General features: G+C 39.9%; 1 protein-coding gene, 1 long non-coding RNA gene and 2 other non-coding genes across 6 annotated transcripts in view; 3 read left to right on the top strand and 1 right to left on the bottom strand.

Moving 5' to 3' along the window:
- The first annotated feature begins 1,703 nt into the window (after window positions 1-1,703).
- Window positions 1,704-3,252, top strand: LOC121506696. The gene is made up of 3 exons (XR_005991689.1): window positions 1,704-1,800; window positions 2,023-2,199; window positions 2,326-3,252. It is a non-coding gene; the product is annotated as an uncharacterized LOC121506696 (long non-coding RNA).
- Window positions 3,253-3,399: 147 nt separating this feature from the next.
- Window positions 3,400-17,999, bottom strand: part of LOC121506549 (FYVE, RhoGEF and PH domain-containing protein 5-like) — a 57,962-nt gene continuing 43,362 nt past the window's right edge. The window contains exons 12-21 of one of the 3 annotated variants that reach the window (XM_041782388.1): window positions 17,814-17,882; window positions 12,552-12,635; window positions 12,376-12,455; window positions 12,178-12,274; window positions 11,894-12,031; window positions 10,216-10,318; window positions 9,988-10,124; window positions 8,122-8,250; window positions 7,632-7,786; window positions 3,400-4,938 (exon numbers count right to left, since the gene is read on the bottom strand). In XM_041782388.1, the coding sequence (XP_041638322.1) occupies window positions 4,902-4,938; window positions 7,632-7,786; window positions 8,122-8,250; window positions 9,988-10,124; window positions 10,216-10,318; window positions 11,894-12,031; window positions 12,178-12,274; window positions 12,376-12,455; window positions 12,552-12,635; window positions 17,814-17,882 (1,029 nt within the window). In that variant the 3' untranslated portion in view covers window positions 3,400-4,901. Of the gene's footprint in view, window positions 4,939-7,631; window positions 7,787-8,121; window positions 8,251-9,987; window positions 10,125-10,215; window positions 10,319-11,893; window positions 12,032-12,168; window positions 12,275-12,375; window positions 12,456-12,551; window positions 12,636-17,813; window positions 17,883-17,999 lie in introns of all 3 variants that reach the window. The other 2 variants (XM_041782389.1, XM_041782387.1) reach the window with 2 other exon arrangements.
- On the top strand, window positions 7,502-7,573 carry trnae-cuc. Its single transcript has one exon. It is a non-coding gene; the product is annotated as a tRNA-Glu (tRNA).
- On the top strand, window positions 8,473-8,544 carry trnae-cuc. Its single transcript has one exon. It is a non-coding gene; the product is annotated as a tRNA-Glu (tRNA).

Raw genomic sequence — 17,999 nt, forward strand, 5'->3', positions numbered from 1 at the left:
AACACTGTAAACACAAAGATGTCAAATTAGCATTAGCAAGGGTTTAAACATGCCCCCAAAAATAATGATTTTAAAGGATTTTAACATTTTATATCATCCGTTCTTATGGCTTTGTTTATCTTTGTAGGAGTCCATATTAACCTACTACACAATCATATTCATGGTATATAGGATTATTTAATGTTTGATTTGTGTAAGATTCATCTGAAAGTACCCCATACAACGCATGTGGGAAGGACAGGACTTTTCAAGAAAATTCTCAGAGGTGATTGGATAAACCAACAATATTTTTAAAGTAATACTTTAGACGAGTAACTTTTCTTTCTAAGAATTATTTAAGTTATACATGTAGTTTTAGCTGTCTCTCATTTGTTATTCAAATCTATTTGAACATTTGTGGTCTTTTAGTGGAAAACTAACAAAACTCGTAGATGAACTGCAAGTAGTCAATCAATTGTTGGTAGTACTGTCTACTGATAACGTTGAGTAATGATCCATTTTTTCATCATAATCTGAGGTATTTATGGAGATGATTTGGTTTTTATTGACACTTCTGTTAAATTTCCCAGTGGAAAAACCCTCATTAATTTCATTTCAAACCTTTATTTATTCATGAAGGAACATTATAGTTTGCCTTGTTTCCAATGCCCTTGAGATAAGGAGCACATTGAAAGAAGCCAGACAAAACAGCAAACAAGTACAATCAGACATATTCTGTTTATTTGCGACATCAATCAGGTGTTTTATTTTTTACTGATAATTTAAAATGACCAGAGTATGAATTTTTATTTGCAAAACTATTTTGACAGACACATTGAATTGTTGTGTTTTTCAGTTGAGCCTTTTTAGAAACTAGTTTAAGTAGAAAATCTTAAAGACCATAACAAATATTTTATTTAATATGATCCCTAAATACATTAAGAAGATAGACTGGATGTGCAAACTCCCATGCTTCCTCAAGAAGCTCTGCAAGAGTAAAGCGCTGGTCCACTGTCCCATGGCCAGAACGGAATCCGGGTTGAGAGAGAGAGGCCAGAGTGTTGAGGTTTACCAGGTCATTCCAGCAGCTTCCCTGGCCATCTGATCCATCTCACCACCAGGTGGTAATTAGTTGACAGCTCCACTCATCTTTTCACCTGAGCGTCTAGAACATACGGCCGCAGATCTGATGAAACAACAACAAAGTTGATCATTGACCTTTGTCCCGGGGTGCTCTGGTACCATTTACACTTATGAGCATCCTTATGTTCGCATAGACTAGCATAGAAGTCCAATAACATCGCACCACTTGGTTTCAGACCCAGCAGGCCGTTCCTCCCAATCACCCACCCCCCCTCTAGGAGTCTCCATCGTTCCCAACATGGGTGTTAAAAGTCCCCCAGTTTGACAACGGAGTCTACAGGTGGCACCCCTTCCAGGAAACCCCCCAAAGACTCCAAGAAGGCAGGGTACACAGAACTGCTGTTCAGTGCATATGCACTGATAACAGTCAGAGCCAACTCTGATGTTGTAATTATGTTATGTGTTGGTGTTAAAATGCTTTCAAGGTTTCCTTTTGTAAAGTAAAATTTTAATCAATTAGCTAATGTCCGTTTATCAGCACAGATAAGAATAGAAGTAAAATGAGCCTTCTCGCTGTTTGATTTCTTATTGTGCAGGAAGAACGCAGAGGGAGTGAAGGATGCAGCCAGAAACACCTAGAAGGCGTTGGATGTGTCTGAGAAGGCCATCAAGAAAGCAAGAGCAGCCCTGAAGGAGGCTCAAAACAACCTCGACAGTAGCAGAAATGCCCCAACCAAGGTACAGAAACCTGGAAATGCTGCTTTGTGATTTTATTTGTTGTGAACTATAATTGGTGTAGATGGAGATTCCCCTTACTTCCACTGTTGAATCAAAGGAAAGGACAGCTGTCTTCAGAGTGCTTTTAAAAACTGATTATTGCTTCTTTCCAACATCAGAGCTTTGCACTCTCCCAGATCTCTTTGTTTGCCCCCTAATTCTTACTTTTTTGTCATCTCCTAGGTGGATGAGAGGCTGAAGCAGCTGGAGGAGAAGCAGATGGACGTTGTGATGCGTTTAACCAACCTCTCCATGGGGGTGGAAGCTCTGAGGAACAAGACGGAGATGAACAGACAAATGGCAAAGGACGCCAAAGCTCAGGCTGATAACGCCACACGTGCAGCAACCTCACTGCAGCAGGTGAGTCTGTGGGCAACAAGTTGTGTTTATACATTTGCACTGAAAAAACTGACACTACTTTGGTGAATTTTTGTCTTTATTGAACGTAAACAGAATCGTTTCTAACAACACTGTGTGGTCCTTTAGAGCCTGAACGACACAGAGAAGAGGTATCAGGAGCTGCAGATGAAGATGGACTCTCTTGGCGGAGAGTCTGGAGGTCTGATCAGTATCAACCAGAGAGCCAAGGATATCAAGAAGGAGGCAGTGGACCTTCTAAACAAAGCCATCAAGGGGATAGAGCAACTCAAGAGTGAGTACATGAGGCTGCTCTCAGTGTTTACATTCATCATGTACTGTCTGTTGGGTCATTCCTCCTGTAGAAGAAATCTGTGGGGCAAACTTAATAAAATAGTAAACTAAACCTCTGGACAAAATTAGTGCAACACAGCATGTGGGAAAGTAACTGTTCAGACTCTTGCTTTCATGATTGTGGGAGTCTGAAATTGTAATTGAAATGTTATTCATCACCCTGCACTTATTATGCAAATCAAGCTGATGGATATAGGTACAAAATAATATGAGCACTTTATGTCAACATAAGCTGTTGTATATAAAACTAGGGAATGCAGTCTGTGAAGAAAATGAGCTGTTAACGCCGCATGCAAAATAAACAGACACTGTTGATGCTTGTGTCTAAATCAGTTTAAAAATGTTGTCCATGAAAGATGGTGAATGCTAAACAGCTAATGCTTGTTGCATTACTATTCGGAAAATTCAGTGTCATTAAAATTAATGTAAAATACCTTAAAGGACTAATATTTTTGATCAGCTTTTAAAGGTCACTGTAAAAATAAAATATGAATATGAAAATTTTGAGTCATACTGAAAAGGCAGGCGATTGTGATGGAAATATTTCAAAGGTTTAGTGGAATTTCCAAGTGGATGCTTGAATGAAGTTGAAAAGTAGAGATTCTGAAATGTATTCATTAATTTCAGTGGTTAAAAATTCAGCCGGTAGATCATATATCTCTGAAACTATTAACGGCATGAACAGGAAAAGTCATGGAAATTTTGTCCTAAATGATCAGACATAATTTTGACAAAAATGAACCTTGTGCTTCATAATCATTGTTGTTATGCTGGGCACTGTTAGGAATGAGGATCAATGCATGTTTCCACATTGTTTCCATATGAAACAGGCTTCACTACACATTCAGCTAAGATTTTAAAGGAGTTTATTTCTATACGCTTCTATATACATTAACATTTACAATGCACAGTATGCAAGAGGTACAATCCATAATAAGAATATAGAGATGTCACATAAAACACATGTAGAAAAGCAGAACAGTACATGATGAACAAATGTGTGCTTTTGAAATAATGCAGTGAGACGGGTTAAAAGATCACATAAAGTTCAGCTGCATTCTGAAAGTAATGCCTTGAGGTTATTGAAAAGGAAAGGAGTGATTATGTAGAGACTGCAGTGAAGAGAAAGAGTCCAGTGTCATAACTACTGCTGAAGACATGAGCGGCTCAGATGAATCTGACATGGACAGGCTGTAGGTGGACAGTATGAAGAGTTAAAGTTTAAGAATCAACATTTCTATCAGGGTATATACAGCATGAGAGAAGGGGAGAGTAACAGGGGCACTAACATATATTCTTATTTTACTGTACTGTGACTGAGCTGCTGAAAATACTACATGGACTCGGTATTCAAGAGTAGACAAAAAGCAAATGTAGTCAAGGTCTGTGGAGGAGACTCAACAGTAGTACAGTACTTTGATAACAAAAAGATATTCAATGTCATCTCAGGCACATTCATCAATAGCAAATTGCACTGCATTCAACTGGAAGAAATCAACTGGCACTTTAGAAGAGTATGAAACATTTTTCAAAAACTACAGATTCAAAGCATCTTTGAAAGATTAAAGAAACTGTGTGGAATCGTCGTCATGCTGAGGGTCATTCAGTAGGCTCATTACATGTAGAAATCTCATAAAGTCATAAAATGTACAAACACTATGGTGGGCTAAATGACCTGTTACTCAGAACATCATGTCACATGATTTCTATACAAACAAGTCAGTAATATCTGCAGTTTATAATTCACTATATATATTTCAAAAGGCAAATATTTCCTCTTTTATAACTGTGAATACTATCATAGCATAGTTTGTTCTGATCATTTTAAAGAATATTATTCCATCACAGAAAAAAGGCTGGGTCAAGGTCTCATGTATAAAAATGCAGGAACAAATGAGTGGTAAAATAATCCAGTGATAAAAGACAACAACGTACAAAAAAAAGGAAATCAAGAAATTGTGTAGAAGAGAAACCTTCAGTGAGTTCGTCTTTAAAAAAAAATAAAACATGAGAAACAAAATGTCCTTTAATGAGAGCGTTTGACTAATCTGAGCTGCCTTTAAAGGTTAAGGCTTCTGCTTTCTGCTGGATCAGCAAACTGGGATCAGAAGAGTGTTTATCTTATAGACCAGACTCCATAGAGAAGATTCCACTTCTGTTGACATGGTAGTGTTCCTCTGACTACCACTGGGTGGCAGCCTTGTCCAGGTCCATTCTGCTGATGAAATAGACCCATTGTCACAATATTCCCCAGCAGGTCAGCTGTGATGAATCCTTACTGATAGAGTTCAGATGCAGCAGGTAGCTATGTTGTGTACTAGCAGTCACAGACAGCAGGGTGTGAGCAGCTGCTATAAAACAGTAGCCTCCTCCATGGCATTGACCCATCTGAAACAAAAGAGAAAGGAACAGTTTTACACAGGGGTTTAAAGTCCACGTTCAACTCTCAGAGACTAGTGTTAGATGCATATTGTGCAAAAAGTTGCATAATGTACACTGTTCAGCACAAGCCTGAGGACTGAGGGGAAGGACTTTCAAGGGAAGGTTTAGAAAAAAGAACTTCTGGTTTCATTATGAAAAATGAAGCACGAATGTTTTTGGAGCATGAGCATAAAGACTGTAAGTCATAATAACTTGACCTCTGTAATGGCCACTGCTAGAAAGTGTTAAAAAACAAAAACAACCTTTGCTAGGCACATTACCACATACAGAATTAGATTTTATAAATTAAAAAAAGCCTTAAAAGACTTTCTTACATCCATTGCTTTTGTCTTGGTTTTACTCATTTTTATTACTTAGTTTTAAAATAATTTTGTGTAATTTCATTCTTATATGAAAAGTAAGTTTCTCAAAATTTAGAGTTTATTGAAATTTTCCACAGTAGTAACTGTTCTAATTCATCTTTGCACAAGCAGGGATTGTTTTAAATCTTTACAGCCTGTTGTATCATGTGTGATGATACACAGTTCATGGGACCTCTAGCAGCGTTCATTTTGACAGCTATCTTAATTTTAGTCTCGGCTGTAGTCTTTAGATTACATTTATTTTAGTTTTAATAACATTTTTGTCCTTCCTACCCTTTATGGTTTCAGTCGAGGAAAACTCAAGACATATTTTAGTCTAGGCCCATAAATAGTCCTCACATTTTAGTCTTTGCTTTCAGTCAAAGCATTTATTGCCTAAATCTGGTACCAAATCATGTTAGTGTGTTCTACAGACCCTGCAAAACCTGAGGTCCCTGCTTTCTACAGCTGAAAGTCAGAAGAGACACAAATGCATTGTATTTTGACAAATTTACCCACAGAAGAGATTTATAATGGATTTTGAATGTTCGACAAAAACAAAATTCAATTTTAGTCTAGTTTTAGTCAAAGCAACAGCTGGAGGTAATCTGGCACGCAATGGTCAACCAGATGGATGTGTGAAACACATCCATCTGGTTGACCATCCATAGACGGGTTTGAGAAAGGGCAGAGCCTTTGAAAAAAAAAAACTTGGAGGGCGATTGCATGAATGTTCTGTCTATTACATCCTTACGGGCCAATCAGAGCAACAAAACATGTGACATAGCCGTAAGCAAGGTGTGCCAGAGCTGCATAACAACCATGGCGACTACAGACATGTCAGTACACGACTTTTGTCGTTTTTGAAAAGAAAACAACTCATTGCTGTTCTTTGTTCTTCTTTTAATAAAGAACAGCAATGAGTTGTTTTCTTTCTTAATGAAGAAATGTTGTCAAGTTCTGATAAAACTGATGCTTTAGCAGCATCCACGCCACTCTCTTTCGCCATACTTGCACCAGCCTCTTTTCGCTACTCACTTATGTCACGACTCTGCCGCCCCCGAAGTACTGCCCCTTTGACACTGATTAGTCCTGTCACTTTCTAACCGGGCCCAAATGGTTCAGACAGGAGCTTTGCAAAATGGATTCGCCAGTGAGAAACAAGGAAACGGGCATAGCCATCTGCTTTGCAAAGTTAGGCTGGACGAGAACTTAATTTTGTTTGTTTTCAAAGATGTGGTCGTTCATGTGGAAAAAAGGCTGTCAACAAACATTTTTAGTGACAGTTTTAGTCAAAAAAATTAACACTGACCTCTATCTAATCAACATGATCAATAATTTCCTTAAAACCTTTAGTATACAATCTGATAAATGATCAAAACGCCTTCCATTTGTTGTTAAGCTACTCAATAATAGGAAACTGAGGCTACAATTTGCAGGGGATGATAGAAGATTGGAAAACTGTTGCCTGGTCTAATAAGTCTGGCTTTCAGCTGTGACATTCAAGGTTAGAATTCAGGGTTAGAATTTGGCGTAAACAACATTAAAGGATGTATCCTGACTTGTATCAATGATTTAGGCTGGTGTGGGGGATACTTCCATGGCACTCTTTGAGCCCCTTAGTGCCAATTGAGCATCGTTTTAACGCCACAGCCTGCCTGAGTATTGTTGTTGAACATGTCCATCCCTTTAAGACCACAGTGTACAAATCTCCTGATGGCTACTTCCAGCAGGATAATGCACCATGTCACAAAGCTCAAATCATCTCAAACTGGTTTCTTTAACATGAGTTCACTGTACTCTGATGGCCCCCACAGTCACCAGATCTCAAGCCAATAGGGCACCTTTGGGATGTGGTGGAACGGGAGACTGGATTTGAAGCGGACAAATCTGTAGCAACTGCGTGATGCTATCATGTCAATATGGACCAAAAACTCAGAGGAATGTTTCCACCACCTTGTTTAAACTATGTCACGAAGAATTAAGGCAGTTCTGAAGGCAAAAGGGGGTCCTACCCATTACTAGCAAGATGTACTTAATAAAGTGGCCGGTGAGTGTAGGCCCTTTTAGACAGTGGGGTATAGAGACACAATGCTAGGCATAATGGGTATCTTATCCTCCCTGCCTGTTCTCATGGATTGCACACATGCCAAACAGCAATAGCACAGTCCCTGGTGGTCTAGTGGTTAGGATTCGGCGCTCTCACCGCCGCGGCCCGGGTTCGATTCCCGGTCAGGGAACATTTTTCATAAACACTCACAGATGTATCATCATGGTATAAAAAGTGCCTGTGCCTACCTGCGTGCTGTGTGTTGATCGTCAGCTCTAAAGGTGTAGTACAGGGTCTTCTTGTGATAAAGATGAAACATGTTGGTGCTCTCCCCGCCCTCTGGTCTCTCAGTCAACTTGACTGTAAAGCCCTGCAGTGGTAGACTCTCTGAAGCCACTTTGTCCTGAAGAAAGCAGAGAGAAGCTTTCAAACACAGGTACAAAACTAAAACATCAACCTTTATGGCAGCATTTATAAGCACACATCAAGAATTTAACACTTCAAGAAGAAGAAGAAGATCTCTAAAAAGAAGAGGGCACAGAGAATCCCTTTGTTAGTCACAGAGAGTTCTTTTACAGGAATACAGACTGAACAGCAGGAATGTAGATGTTTAACAGATCTGAACGACAACATTTAAAGAAAGAGAAAGGACAGAATAAAGGTGTAAGGAAATGCTTCTAGACTGATCACAAGAGTGTGTGTTTTGGGGCTGGTGTGGGAGACTCTGTGCCCCCTCACCTCACGGGCTGTGAAGGTGTAGAGCACCTTGTCTTTGAGGAGGAACCACAGCCGCTTCCATTTCCTCTTGCTCTTTTTCCGGCGCTGCAGGCTGCCGCTCATGGTGGAGCCTTCTACTGCCAGCGCCACCTGAAGAACACATGACAAAGATAAATGATGCCAATAAATGTGGCTGTAAATGCAGGAAGAGGACTGCCCAGTTCTTCCATTGCAGTTTGTCCTTCTCTTAAAAAATAAGAGACAGTGACCTCTACTGACAGCTGTTTTCACTGCACCCTGACATGAACAGCTGATCAGATGTCACACATACAACACATTCCTGTAGACAAGTTTGAGACATGTCAAAACAAGTCCCTGGTGGTCTAGTGGTTAGGATTCGGCGCTCTCACCGCCGCGGCCCGGGTTCGATTCCCGGTCAGGGAACACCTTTATTGTAAGGCTTTGAACTGACAATGAACACTGATGTACATGCATTTATGGTGAGTTCTGACACTTCATACATTACTATAACTGTGACCAATCAAGGTTGATAAGAGGGTTTGCTGTAGACTCTTGTGCCTAATCCCACTTTCATATAAAAAGATGGCATGGTCATCTCTTTTGAGTAAAAAAGAGGACTACTCACCTTTGTGAGAGTTTAAGGAAACAATGAGGCTCAGGGAACAGTAGAATAAAAGCTTATTCTTAGGGTTCTTTTGATATTTCTGAGGAAGGATACGGGCTGGTGCATAAAAACATGGATGAGTATATTTCTGTCTTGAGCAGGTAGATACTTCAAGACATCTGTACCAGATTTGGGCTGGATTACCCTCTTCAGGCAAAGGTCAGCTAAAGTCCAATTATTACGTGGGTATAAAGTTTACCTTATCAAATTATCTTGTGTTTTGAGGTGTGTTTAGAGAGATTTTACCCTTCCTGATCTACTTGGAAGATGGTCTGGGCTGCTTCGATTGGAAATTGTAAATATTAAACATGGTAAATATTATGTTCAGAAATCCTGGAACAGAATGATAGTGGATCAGGAGAGAGGGGTCTGGCTGCACTGTTCATTTCTGCCAGCCACCCTTATACACCATTAATCTGAGACACTGTATATTTCTGAAAGGAAATGTTGTAACCCGTACCATAACCCTAAATAAAAGTATATGCAGCACCACATTTAGCTTGCTACTCTAAAATGAAATGAAGGATGTTAGTTCTGTCAATAATCTCAAGGGCAACGATTCACACCTGACATGCATCTTAATCAAATCACGTAATTCACAACCTCCTAAATTAGTGGGCTGTTGAAGCTGCAAGATTTCTGGTCTCTTCCTCTGCTACAATCACCTGCTGCCTGGAAAGCAGTGTGCTCTCACCTTCAATCCACCTCCACCCCAGCATCCACCTGTTGGCTCCAACTGGGGGTTTAAGCTGTTATCTTATCACTCCTCAAATTCTGTATGTAAAATCTGTGAGGAGTGATTACGTTGGAGCCTGATGCCAAACATGTTGCATAATCAATGCTTAAACAAACTACATCACATTATTGGCTGAAATAGCATTTGAGTGCTTAGATTTGGAGTTTTGAGATTGGAGACTCTGGTTGTTGGTTAATTAATTTGTTTGTGTCTAGTGTGCCATGTTTGTCATCTTGTTGCACACTATAAACAACAAGTCCAAAACTGGCAAATTTGTCATTTTTTGTCCTCATGTGTGGGGTCTCTCTCTCAAAATCATTTAAGACATTAAAAATCTTTTATGAAAGTATAAATGTAATTACTGGAAACTAATGTTCATTGCAGTATTATCTAAATTCAGCCTTAAAAGCCAGGCTTTTAAATGTTTGGTCTAGAATGAGAAAAGGGAATAGGAAGTGTAGCCCACCTGGTTCAGAGAAGAGGTGCTCTTCCTGTTTTTCCACAAACTTGGTGGCTGCAGGCTCTGGAAGACGGCAGAAAGCGGCCGACTGGCTCTGTGAGTTCGAGGACTGGAGTTACCACAGGCCCCTGACATGCTGCCTCCTATGAACACATGTAAGACCAAATTAAAGACGAAAAACACAAGACTACTTCTATTATCACTGTAATCCTCTAACAGAAAACTGAGATTCACCTCTTTTCCTGAGCTCGGCATAGCAGTGGTCACATACTTTGGCTACCCTGTCTTTGAGGTACTTTAGTGGGTATCTGTTCCTAGAACAAGCACGGCACACAACCTGTACAGATGAACAGAACACAAATATGATTAATGATAAAAATTCTGTTAGTAACAACATTAAACATTTTCACAGAATGTGCATCAAAAATTAAAGCATCTTAGTAGTTTAAAGACCAACTTTATAACTCTTTTATGAATAATTCTAGTGATAAATATAGGTCTCCGTAATAAAGCTTTAACTCTGGCTGTACAAGATGAATACTGACTGAATTGTAAAGTTCTCTAAAAGCATAGTGAAAATGATCACAAAAAAGCAGTAAAAGTTTTTCCAGATCCTATGGACCATATGTGATCTATGTGTGGCCATACTACATGCACTTCATTCTCTCTTTCTGCATTCCTCTCTCTTTTTTCTGTATTTCTCTCTATCCCTATTCAACATGAGCGTGGTTGTACTCATGGTTACTGCCCATCAAAAAGAAGCTTTTTTGCCCCTGTGACTTTGCTGAATGATGCTTAGTGCTGGGCTAATGGTGGATGGATGTTGGATCTTTATAAACAGTGTTTATAGTGTTTACCAGAGTAACGTGGTATAATGTTACGCGTTACCGAGGCAAGGAGTAAACAATTTAAGTGTCCCTTTAATGCATGCTCATGCAACAATCACAGGTGACTGACATATTAGCTCGAGTACATGAAGGAGGAAGAGGGAAATGGCAGAGCGGCTCAAATAAGCACATCTCTTGATGCATGGAGATATGAACACTGCTTTGGATCTGTTTTCAAAGGGCCAAGAATGTGACAGTGACGTGTAAACTATGCCCAGACCTGAAACAATGCTCCACTGTCCTGAACTTTGTATCAAAACATCTGAAAAGGCAGCATAATAACATAAGAAGCTCCCAAGAGCTCGAGTAAGGCCCAAGACAACCACATGATGCCGACACCTACCTTTTAGCATTCAAGAAAGGAGAGATTGTATGTCCTTATTAGAAGGGTTTGTGGTAATTGTAGTGTGATCTATCAGGAGGCAGTGACTATCTCTTGTTGACTTTATTAACACTCCTGGACTTAATGACAGACATACTGTTGATGAACTTCTTACATGAGTACTTCTTAAAACTTAAACTTAAAACTAAACTCAAATCTTCTTAAAACTTCTTAAAACTTAGAACTTCTTAAATGAGTACATAAACACTAAGTCCATCTTGTAACATCACTTCTTTTGCTGACATCACTCATGTATCCTTATGCCTTTTACTTCATGAAATAGTGCCATTAAACTATATTACACAATTGTAGGGATAGGTGAGGGTAGCACTGTATTTTTAATTTGCAGTTAAGTTATAGAAGATCCCAGGTGACAATAACCATACAAAGTGGCAGGACCAATCAGCGACGAGGGGCAGTACTTTCAGGCGCGGCGGAGTTGTGACATAAGCAAGCAGCAACAAGCAACTTTTTTAGAAAGTAACAAATAATAGTAATGTATTACTTTTTTGAGTAACTACCTCAACACTGTTAATAAATAACATAGAGTATGGTCTAGACCTGCCCAACTTGTAAAGTGTCTTTAGATAACGTTGGTTATGAATTGATGTTATACCAATAAAAATTTGCCTGATTGACTGACCTTGCCACATGCGTTGCAGTGGTGTCGTCTCAGCGTGAGGCTAAAGTCAGAGGTACAGTTCATGCACATCATCACATGAGAAACTGGCACCAGCACTGGAGCGGCTTCACCCAAAGCCATCCACAGCTTCTCACGGGCCTGTGGAAATGAACAGGAAGGATGCTCAGCTTTTTAAACAAATGTCAATTATGTTTGCATGGGCATGACCAGAGCATCTGGGGACAATCAAACAGAACTGTTTTCAGGAGAAATGCTCCAAAAAGTCCCATCTTAACTGTTCTTACTTCACTGCAGGGTCCACCGAATGTACAGAGACCTGCAGCGTGGTCTGCTATGGCTCGACTCAGAGTGTGGAACCAGTCCTCCCTTTCTCCAACCGAGCTGCAGAGAAGAAGAGTAAAGCATCACACCTGTTAGACCTAAAAGAGTTAAGGACCTTTTTCTGGAGAAAAAGGTGTCAGGTTACACTTCTGGAGGCTCACCTGGCTGAGAGTGTGATTGTGATGTCAGACACTTCAATCCTTAGACAGTTCAGCACATTGTCAAGGAGAGGTTTGCTCACCTGTTTGAGGGATAAAACATCACAGATCAATAACATATATATGGGATTGCACTGGGGATTAAGTGAGACTGTAGGGAAGGAAAAGGATAAGTTTACCTTCATTCCAGACAGAGACAGCGTGTTCTTGAGCCTGTATTTACCGTCCTGCTGGGGGTATGTATATAGCATTATATCGTTCATCTATTCAAAACATGGGAAAAAGAGAAAAACAGAAAAATAAATGTAGTTTTTACTTGTTTTGTCATGATCTACAAAAGAATTAAATAATACATAAGTCATATCACAAATCCATTTGTTGCTTTCTAGAATTAATTTGCCCTTGTGGCCACAAGGTGGTGGTATTTCCTTTAGAAACTAAATTTGCAGAAAACCCCTCCTTGCTCATTCTTTCTTTCTTTCTTGAGAGCAACTTCCTGGCCAAAATACATATATTTCATTTCCTTCCCCAGCGTTCACACATGACTGTACAGGCTGTAAACACTAAATTCCCATGTATGCACACAACAAAAAGAAGGCATTAAAAGTGTTTATTTGCCTGTCAGACCAGAAGTATTGTGGTCCTGTGAACAAACTGAGAGTCCATTGTGTTGCAAAAGGTATTTCATATTTTCCCAGACAAAAGAGGTGACATCATTGGTCACACCAAATGTGTGCTCTAAACATCCGCTGGGGCCGTAAAGGCAGCATCCAGGAATTCTCCACCCTGCCCCGTTCTCCGAGCCTCCCATCTGCACTCACAGCACTTCACAGCACTGAGAACCACGGCAGGGTGGAACCGCCACCTTCACCACAACAACAACATAAACACAAACAGTCACAGTAACAAGCTCACTGGCTGGAGACAAAACAGAGCATGTTAGCCAAGGCTGCGACCTCTGGGTTAGAGCCACTACAGTCCGTCTACTCCACCCTGCGCTTCTCATTTACAGGAAGATTCCTTCCAAGTTTCAAGCAGAACATTTCACAAATGACTTTCCCAGATGACATCCATCTTAACTCCTTTGCATCTTTGACATCAACACTTCAATAGCCTTCCTCTTTTTCTCATCCTTCTTCTAATCCCTCTCTCACTCATTCCCCTCTCTTTCTTCTCTGAGGCTTTTGGCACAGTTGCAGCTTCTCTCTGTCACTGAGGTGAGTGATGGCTTTCATCTTCACTGTTGTTTGGATTCTCCATCCTTAAAAGCCCATAAATAACACCTGACCCACTAAAGCCAATGACTTCAAGGGAGCGGACGGCCACAGAGCCCTAATAGCCTACAAATATCAACCAGCAGCCCCTTTCAGCAATCGCTCAACTCTAATCTTGTTTGGTAGGCCAGGGCGATCAATGGAACAGAGAAAAATAAAGATAAATAAATTGAAGTCTTTCTATTTGGATCAAACAGTATAAGCCAGAATCATAAAAACACCTCCTGTGGATATGTAGCTGTAGCATAATTCATAACATGAGACAGCACAGCCTGCACATGGAACAATAGAGTGTGCTTCTCTATTTCACATCATGTGTTTGTGTAGCACCGCCACCTCCTCCTCCTCCTCCCTGCATTCTACAGGGTGTCTGGCCTTCACTTTGCTGTCAGTCCCCTCCCAATACACAGGAAGCCAGCATCCAGTGACCCACACCAAACATCCTGTAAGGAAGTGAGGCCCTGGAAAACAAGCGCTGAGAGCGGAGAGGAGGAGAGGAGAAGAACAGCAAGGGAGGCCCTCTCTGGATGGGTGTGGTGCAGAGTGGAGGTCTAACAGCCTTGGCCTCGTGCCCCAACCCCTCCAAACCTCACCTACCTCACAGACTGACTGACCTCCGCCCAACATTCCCAAATATTTATGCAGACAATGCTAACGGTGTTTTTGCAGTATTTTCAATCATATGGCAGGTGTTTTCTGATGAATTATTGCATGTCATGTAGTAATGATAAACTGGTATACAGTGCCTATAAATGTATTTCCCCTTGAATGTTCTACCCTTTAATTGATTAAAAAAAAAATAATTAAGGTCAATATAAAAATTGGTATTTTTTTTTTTTTAAATGACAAAAAACAATGTCAAAGTGAAAACAGATTTCTACAATGTAATGCCAATTACTATGTAGACTGAATAAGAACGTCCTCCAGGATTTTTTTTGCCACATTTATTTTATCCTCTGCCTTTACAAGCCTTCCAAGGCTGACTGCTGAGAAGCATCCCCACAGCATGATGCTTCCACCACTGTGTTTCACAGTGGGGATGGTGTGTTTGTGGTAGTGTCCACCAAACATAGTGTCTTGCCTGATGGCCAAAAAGCACCATTTTGGTCTCATCAGACAGAAGAACTTTCTTCCACATGACCATGGAGTCTCCCACGTGCCATTTCTCTAGTCCAGATTTAATCTGATTTTTCTTCAACAGTGACTCTCTTTGCCACCCTCCCATAAAGCTTTAACTGGTGAAGAACTCAGGCAACAGTTGTTGTATGCAGAGTCTCTCCCATCTCAGCTAGTGAAGCTTGTTCCTCTAGAGTAGTCATAGGTGTCATGGTGGTCTCTCTCACTAGTCTACTCCTTGCACGGTCGCTCAGTTTGTGAGGGCGGCCTGATCTAGGCAGATTTACATGTGCCATACTCCTTCCATTTCTTTAATATAGATTTTACTGAACTCAAGGTGATTTTAACTACCTTGGAAATGTTTTTGCACCCATCTCCTGACTTATACTTTTCAATAACCTTTCCTCTGGGTTTCTTGCAGTGTTCTATTGTCTCTAATGGTGTAATGGTAGCCAGGAATACTGATTCATCATCCGAAACCACAAAACCTTTAATTCAAGTGTGACTAACTTTAGCTGAATTTAATGTAATTGGGCTTAAAAGGATGCAAACATTTTATTTTTTCAGTTTCACACTCAGAAGCCCATTTCTTTAAATATTTACTTAAAATAAACCATGCAGAGGTTCAATATAGAGTTGGACTGAGCTGTGTTTAACCTATAAAAGTTAAAATTTTTGTTTTGACACACAGTTCAATGCTTTGTTGTTTGGAGTGAGATGAGAAAATAAAAACCACTCTCATATCTCCATGGATTTCAGAGTCGGAGCAGAGCCAGCAGGCGGTTTGCATGCTTAAAAGGCTGGGAAGAGAGAAAAACAACTACTATTGCTTTGTGTCTAGTTAAGCTTGGCAGAAAATTACAGACTCCAGGAAGTCAGCCCTCCAGGCCAAGAAACAGGCTGGCACTCTACCACTGATAACACCACACATTGTCATTTTACCATAAATTAATTAAAAAGGTGTTAATAAGTAAAATTCAGAGGTGCTAGTTGACTTTTTTTTTTTTTTTTTAATTTCAGAGAAGAGCCGGGCCTAACTACTGTAGACAATCATGCAGAACAAAAGACAGACTTGGGTCAGACAAAATGTACCTGCTTTAATAACAGTTTTTTTTTGTGCTCAGCTTATTAAATGTTTTAGGCATTTCAAAAAATATATTCAGAGTACCATCTGGCCATTCTAGTTTGGGTTTCAGCCACACCAATATGTCTTATATGACAAAGTTGGCTGGTCTTCCTTATACAACAGAGGGGTACAAAATTTATCTTTCTTTATAAGGCCATACTCAAGGGCGGTTTTAGTAATTTAAAGACCCCAGGCAAAAAACAATATGAGGCACTTCCCCATTTAGTTAAAAGCAATCATGGAAAGTTAGCAAAATAGTTTAAAGGATCTCTTTTCAGGTCACAAAGCCAAAGAACAACAGTACGTTCCCAAATCTGGAAAAGCCTCACTGTTGTAATGGATGCAGAATGTGGTTTAGTATTGTCTTGCTGAAATATGTAGGGCCTTCCCTGAAGGAGATATTTCTGGAAGGAAGCATGTTGCTCTAAATCCTGTCTATACATTTCAGCATTGATAGTGCCTTGTCAGAAGTGTAAGCTGCTGATGCCATAGGCACTAATGCAACCCCATACCATCAGAGGTGCAGGCTTTAGAACTGTGCACTGGTAACAAGGTGGTTATTGGTTATTCTTTTTTTTCCTGATACCAGTACAAATTCAATACTTTTTAAACAATTCCAGTGCCTAAACACGCCTGAATAAATACTTTTGAGGGAAGGAAAGGATTAAAAGTCAATGAGTAATGTTAATAAAAGTTGTCTCAGTATTGTAAATATTTCAGAGAAATATCTTTAAAAAATGCAAATAGAGAAGTGGTTCCCAACCATTTTTCCTTTGAGCCCCCCCTACTTGTATCTAAGAAAACCCAAGCCCCCCCCCCCATTGGCTGACAAAAAAAAAAAGTTAAATTTTGTGGCCAAATTTAAAATAAATTTTAATTATTTTTTTGTGTAAATCTAAACAAAGTAGCCCTAAACACAAATTCATCTGCCCAACAACCATCATATGAATCATTTATAAGTGTTATATGATGATTTTTGTTCAAATCTCATTTTAACAACCTCCAGCCACCAGATCTCTGGTGCCCCCTATGGGAGTCCCGGACCCAAGGTTGGGAACCAAGGCAATAGAGCATAGGGTGAGGTAAGGAAATGGGTGTCATCTTTTTATGTAAGAGGCTTAAGCAAAACATGTGAAGCGAACTGGCACTGCGCATGAGATAAACGTTGTATTCAAGTCCCATCAGATGTGTTGGTACCAGTACCAACATGGTACTGCATTCTGATACTCAACTCTACAGGACACAGCAGAAACACACCCATCCATTTCTGGATCATGTTTGCATATGGCTTCTTCTTTGTATGAAACAGTTTTAACTTGCATTTGTGGATGGTACGACCAGCTGTGTTGATGGACAATGTTTTCTGGAGACATTCCCAGGCCCATGTAGGGATTTCCAGTACAGAATCATGCTAGGTTTTTATGCAGTGCTGCCTGAGGGTCTGACCATCACAAGCATCTAATATTGCCCTCAGCCTCTTCAGTTGCTAACAGAGATTTCCCCAGATTCTCTGAATCTTTAATATTATGTACTTTAGATGGTGGGATATTCAACGTCTTCAGACTTTACACTGAGGGACATTTTTTGAAATTGCTCTACAATGTACATATTGGTGAGCCTCTGCCCATCTTCACTTCTGAGAGACTCAGCCTCTCTAAAGTGCTCCTTTTATACCCAGTCATGTTCCTGAACTGTTGTCAATTTATCTAATTAGCTGCAAAAAGCTCATCTAGCTAAGTTTTCATATTGTACTTATATATTGGTTATGCTCTATTATGAATAAAATATAAGTTTATTAGATTTGCAAACTACTGCATTATGTTTCTATTTACATTTTACACAGCAACCCAACTTTCTTGGAATTGGGGTTGTAATATTGAATCTGCAAGTTAGAATACAGGGGGGAAAGGAAATAGAAACCTTACCAGAAACAGGTGTCTGGGCTGCCTGCTTTTCCTGGAGACCTTCATTAGTGTTCCCTCTTTGACAAACATCTGTCAAAAGAAACCCACACAAAGAAAAGTATAAGAAATGCATGTTAAGCGATCACACTGCTAAAATAAAGCACTGTCTGAGCTCATGAAGGCCTTAAAATCAGTGTTTTGATTGTG

The sequence above is a fragment of the Cheilinus undulatus genome, linkage group 3 (assembly GCF_018320785.1).
Source record: "Cheilinus undulatus linkage group 3, ASM1832078v1, whole genome shotgun sequence".
In the NCBI taxonomy this organism is placed as follows: Eukaryota; Metazoa; Chordata; class Actinopteri; order Labriformes; family Labridae; genus Cheilinus; species Cheilinus undulatus.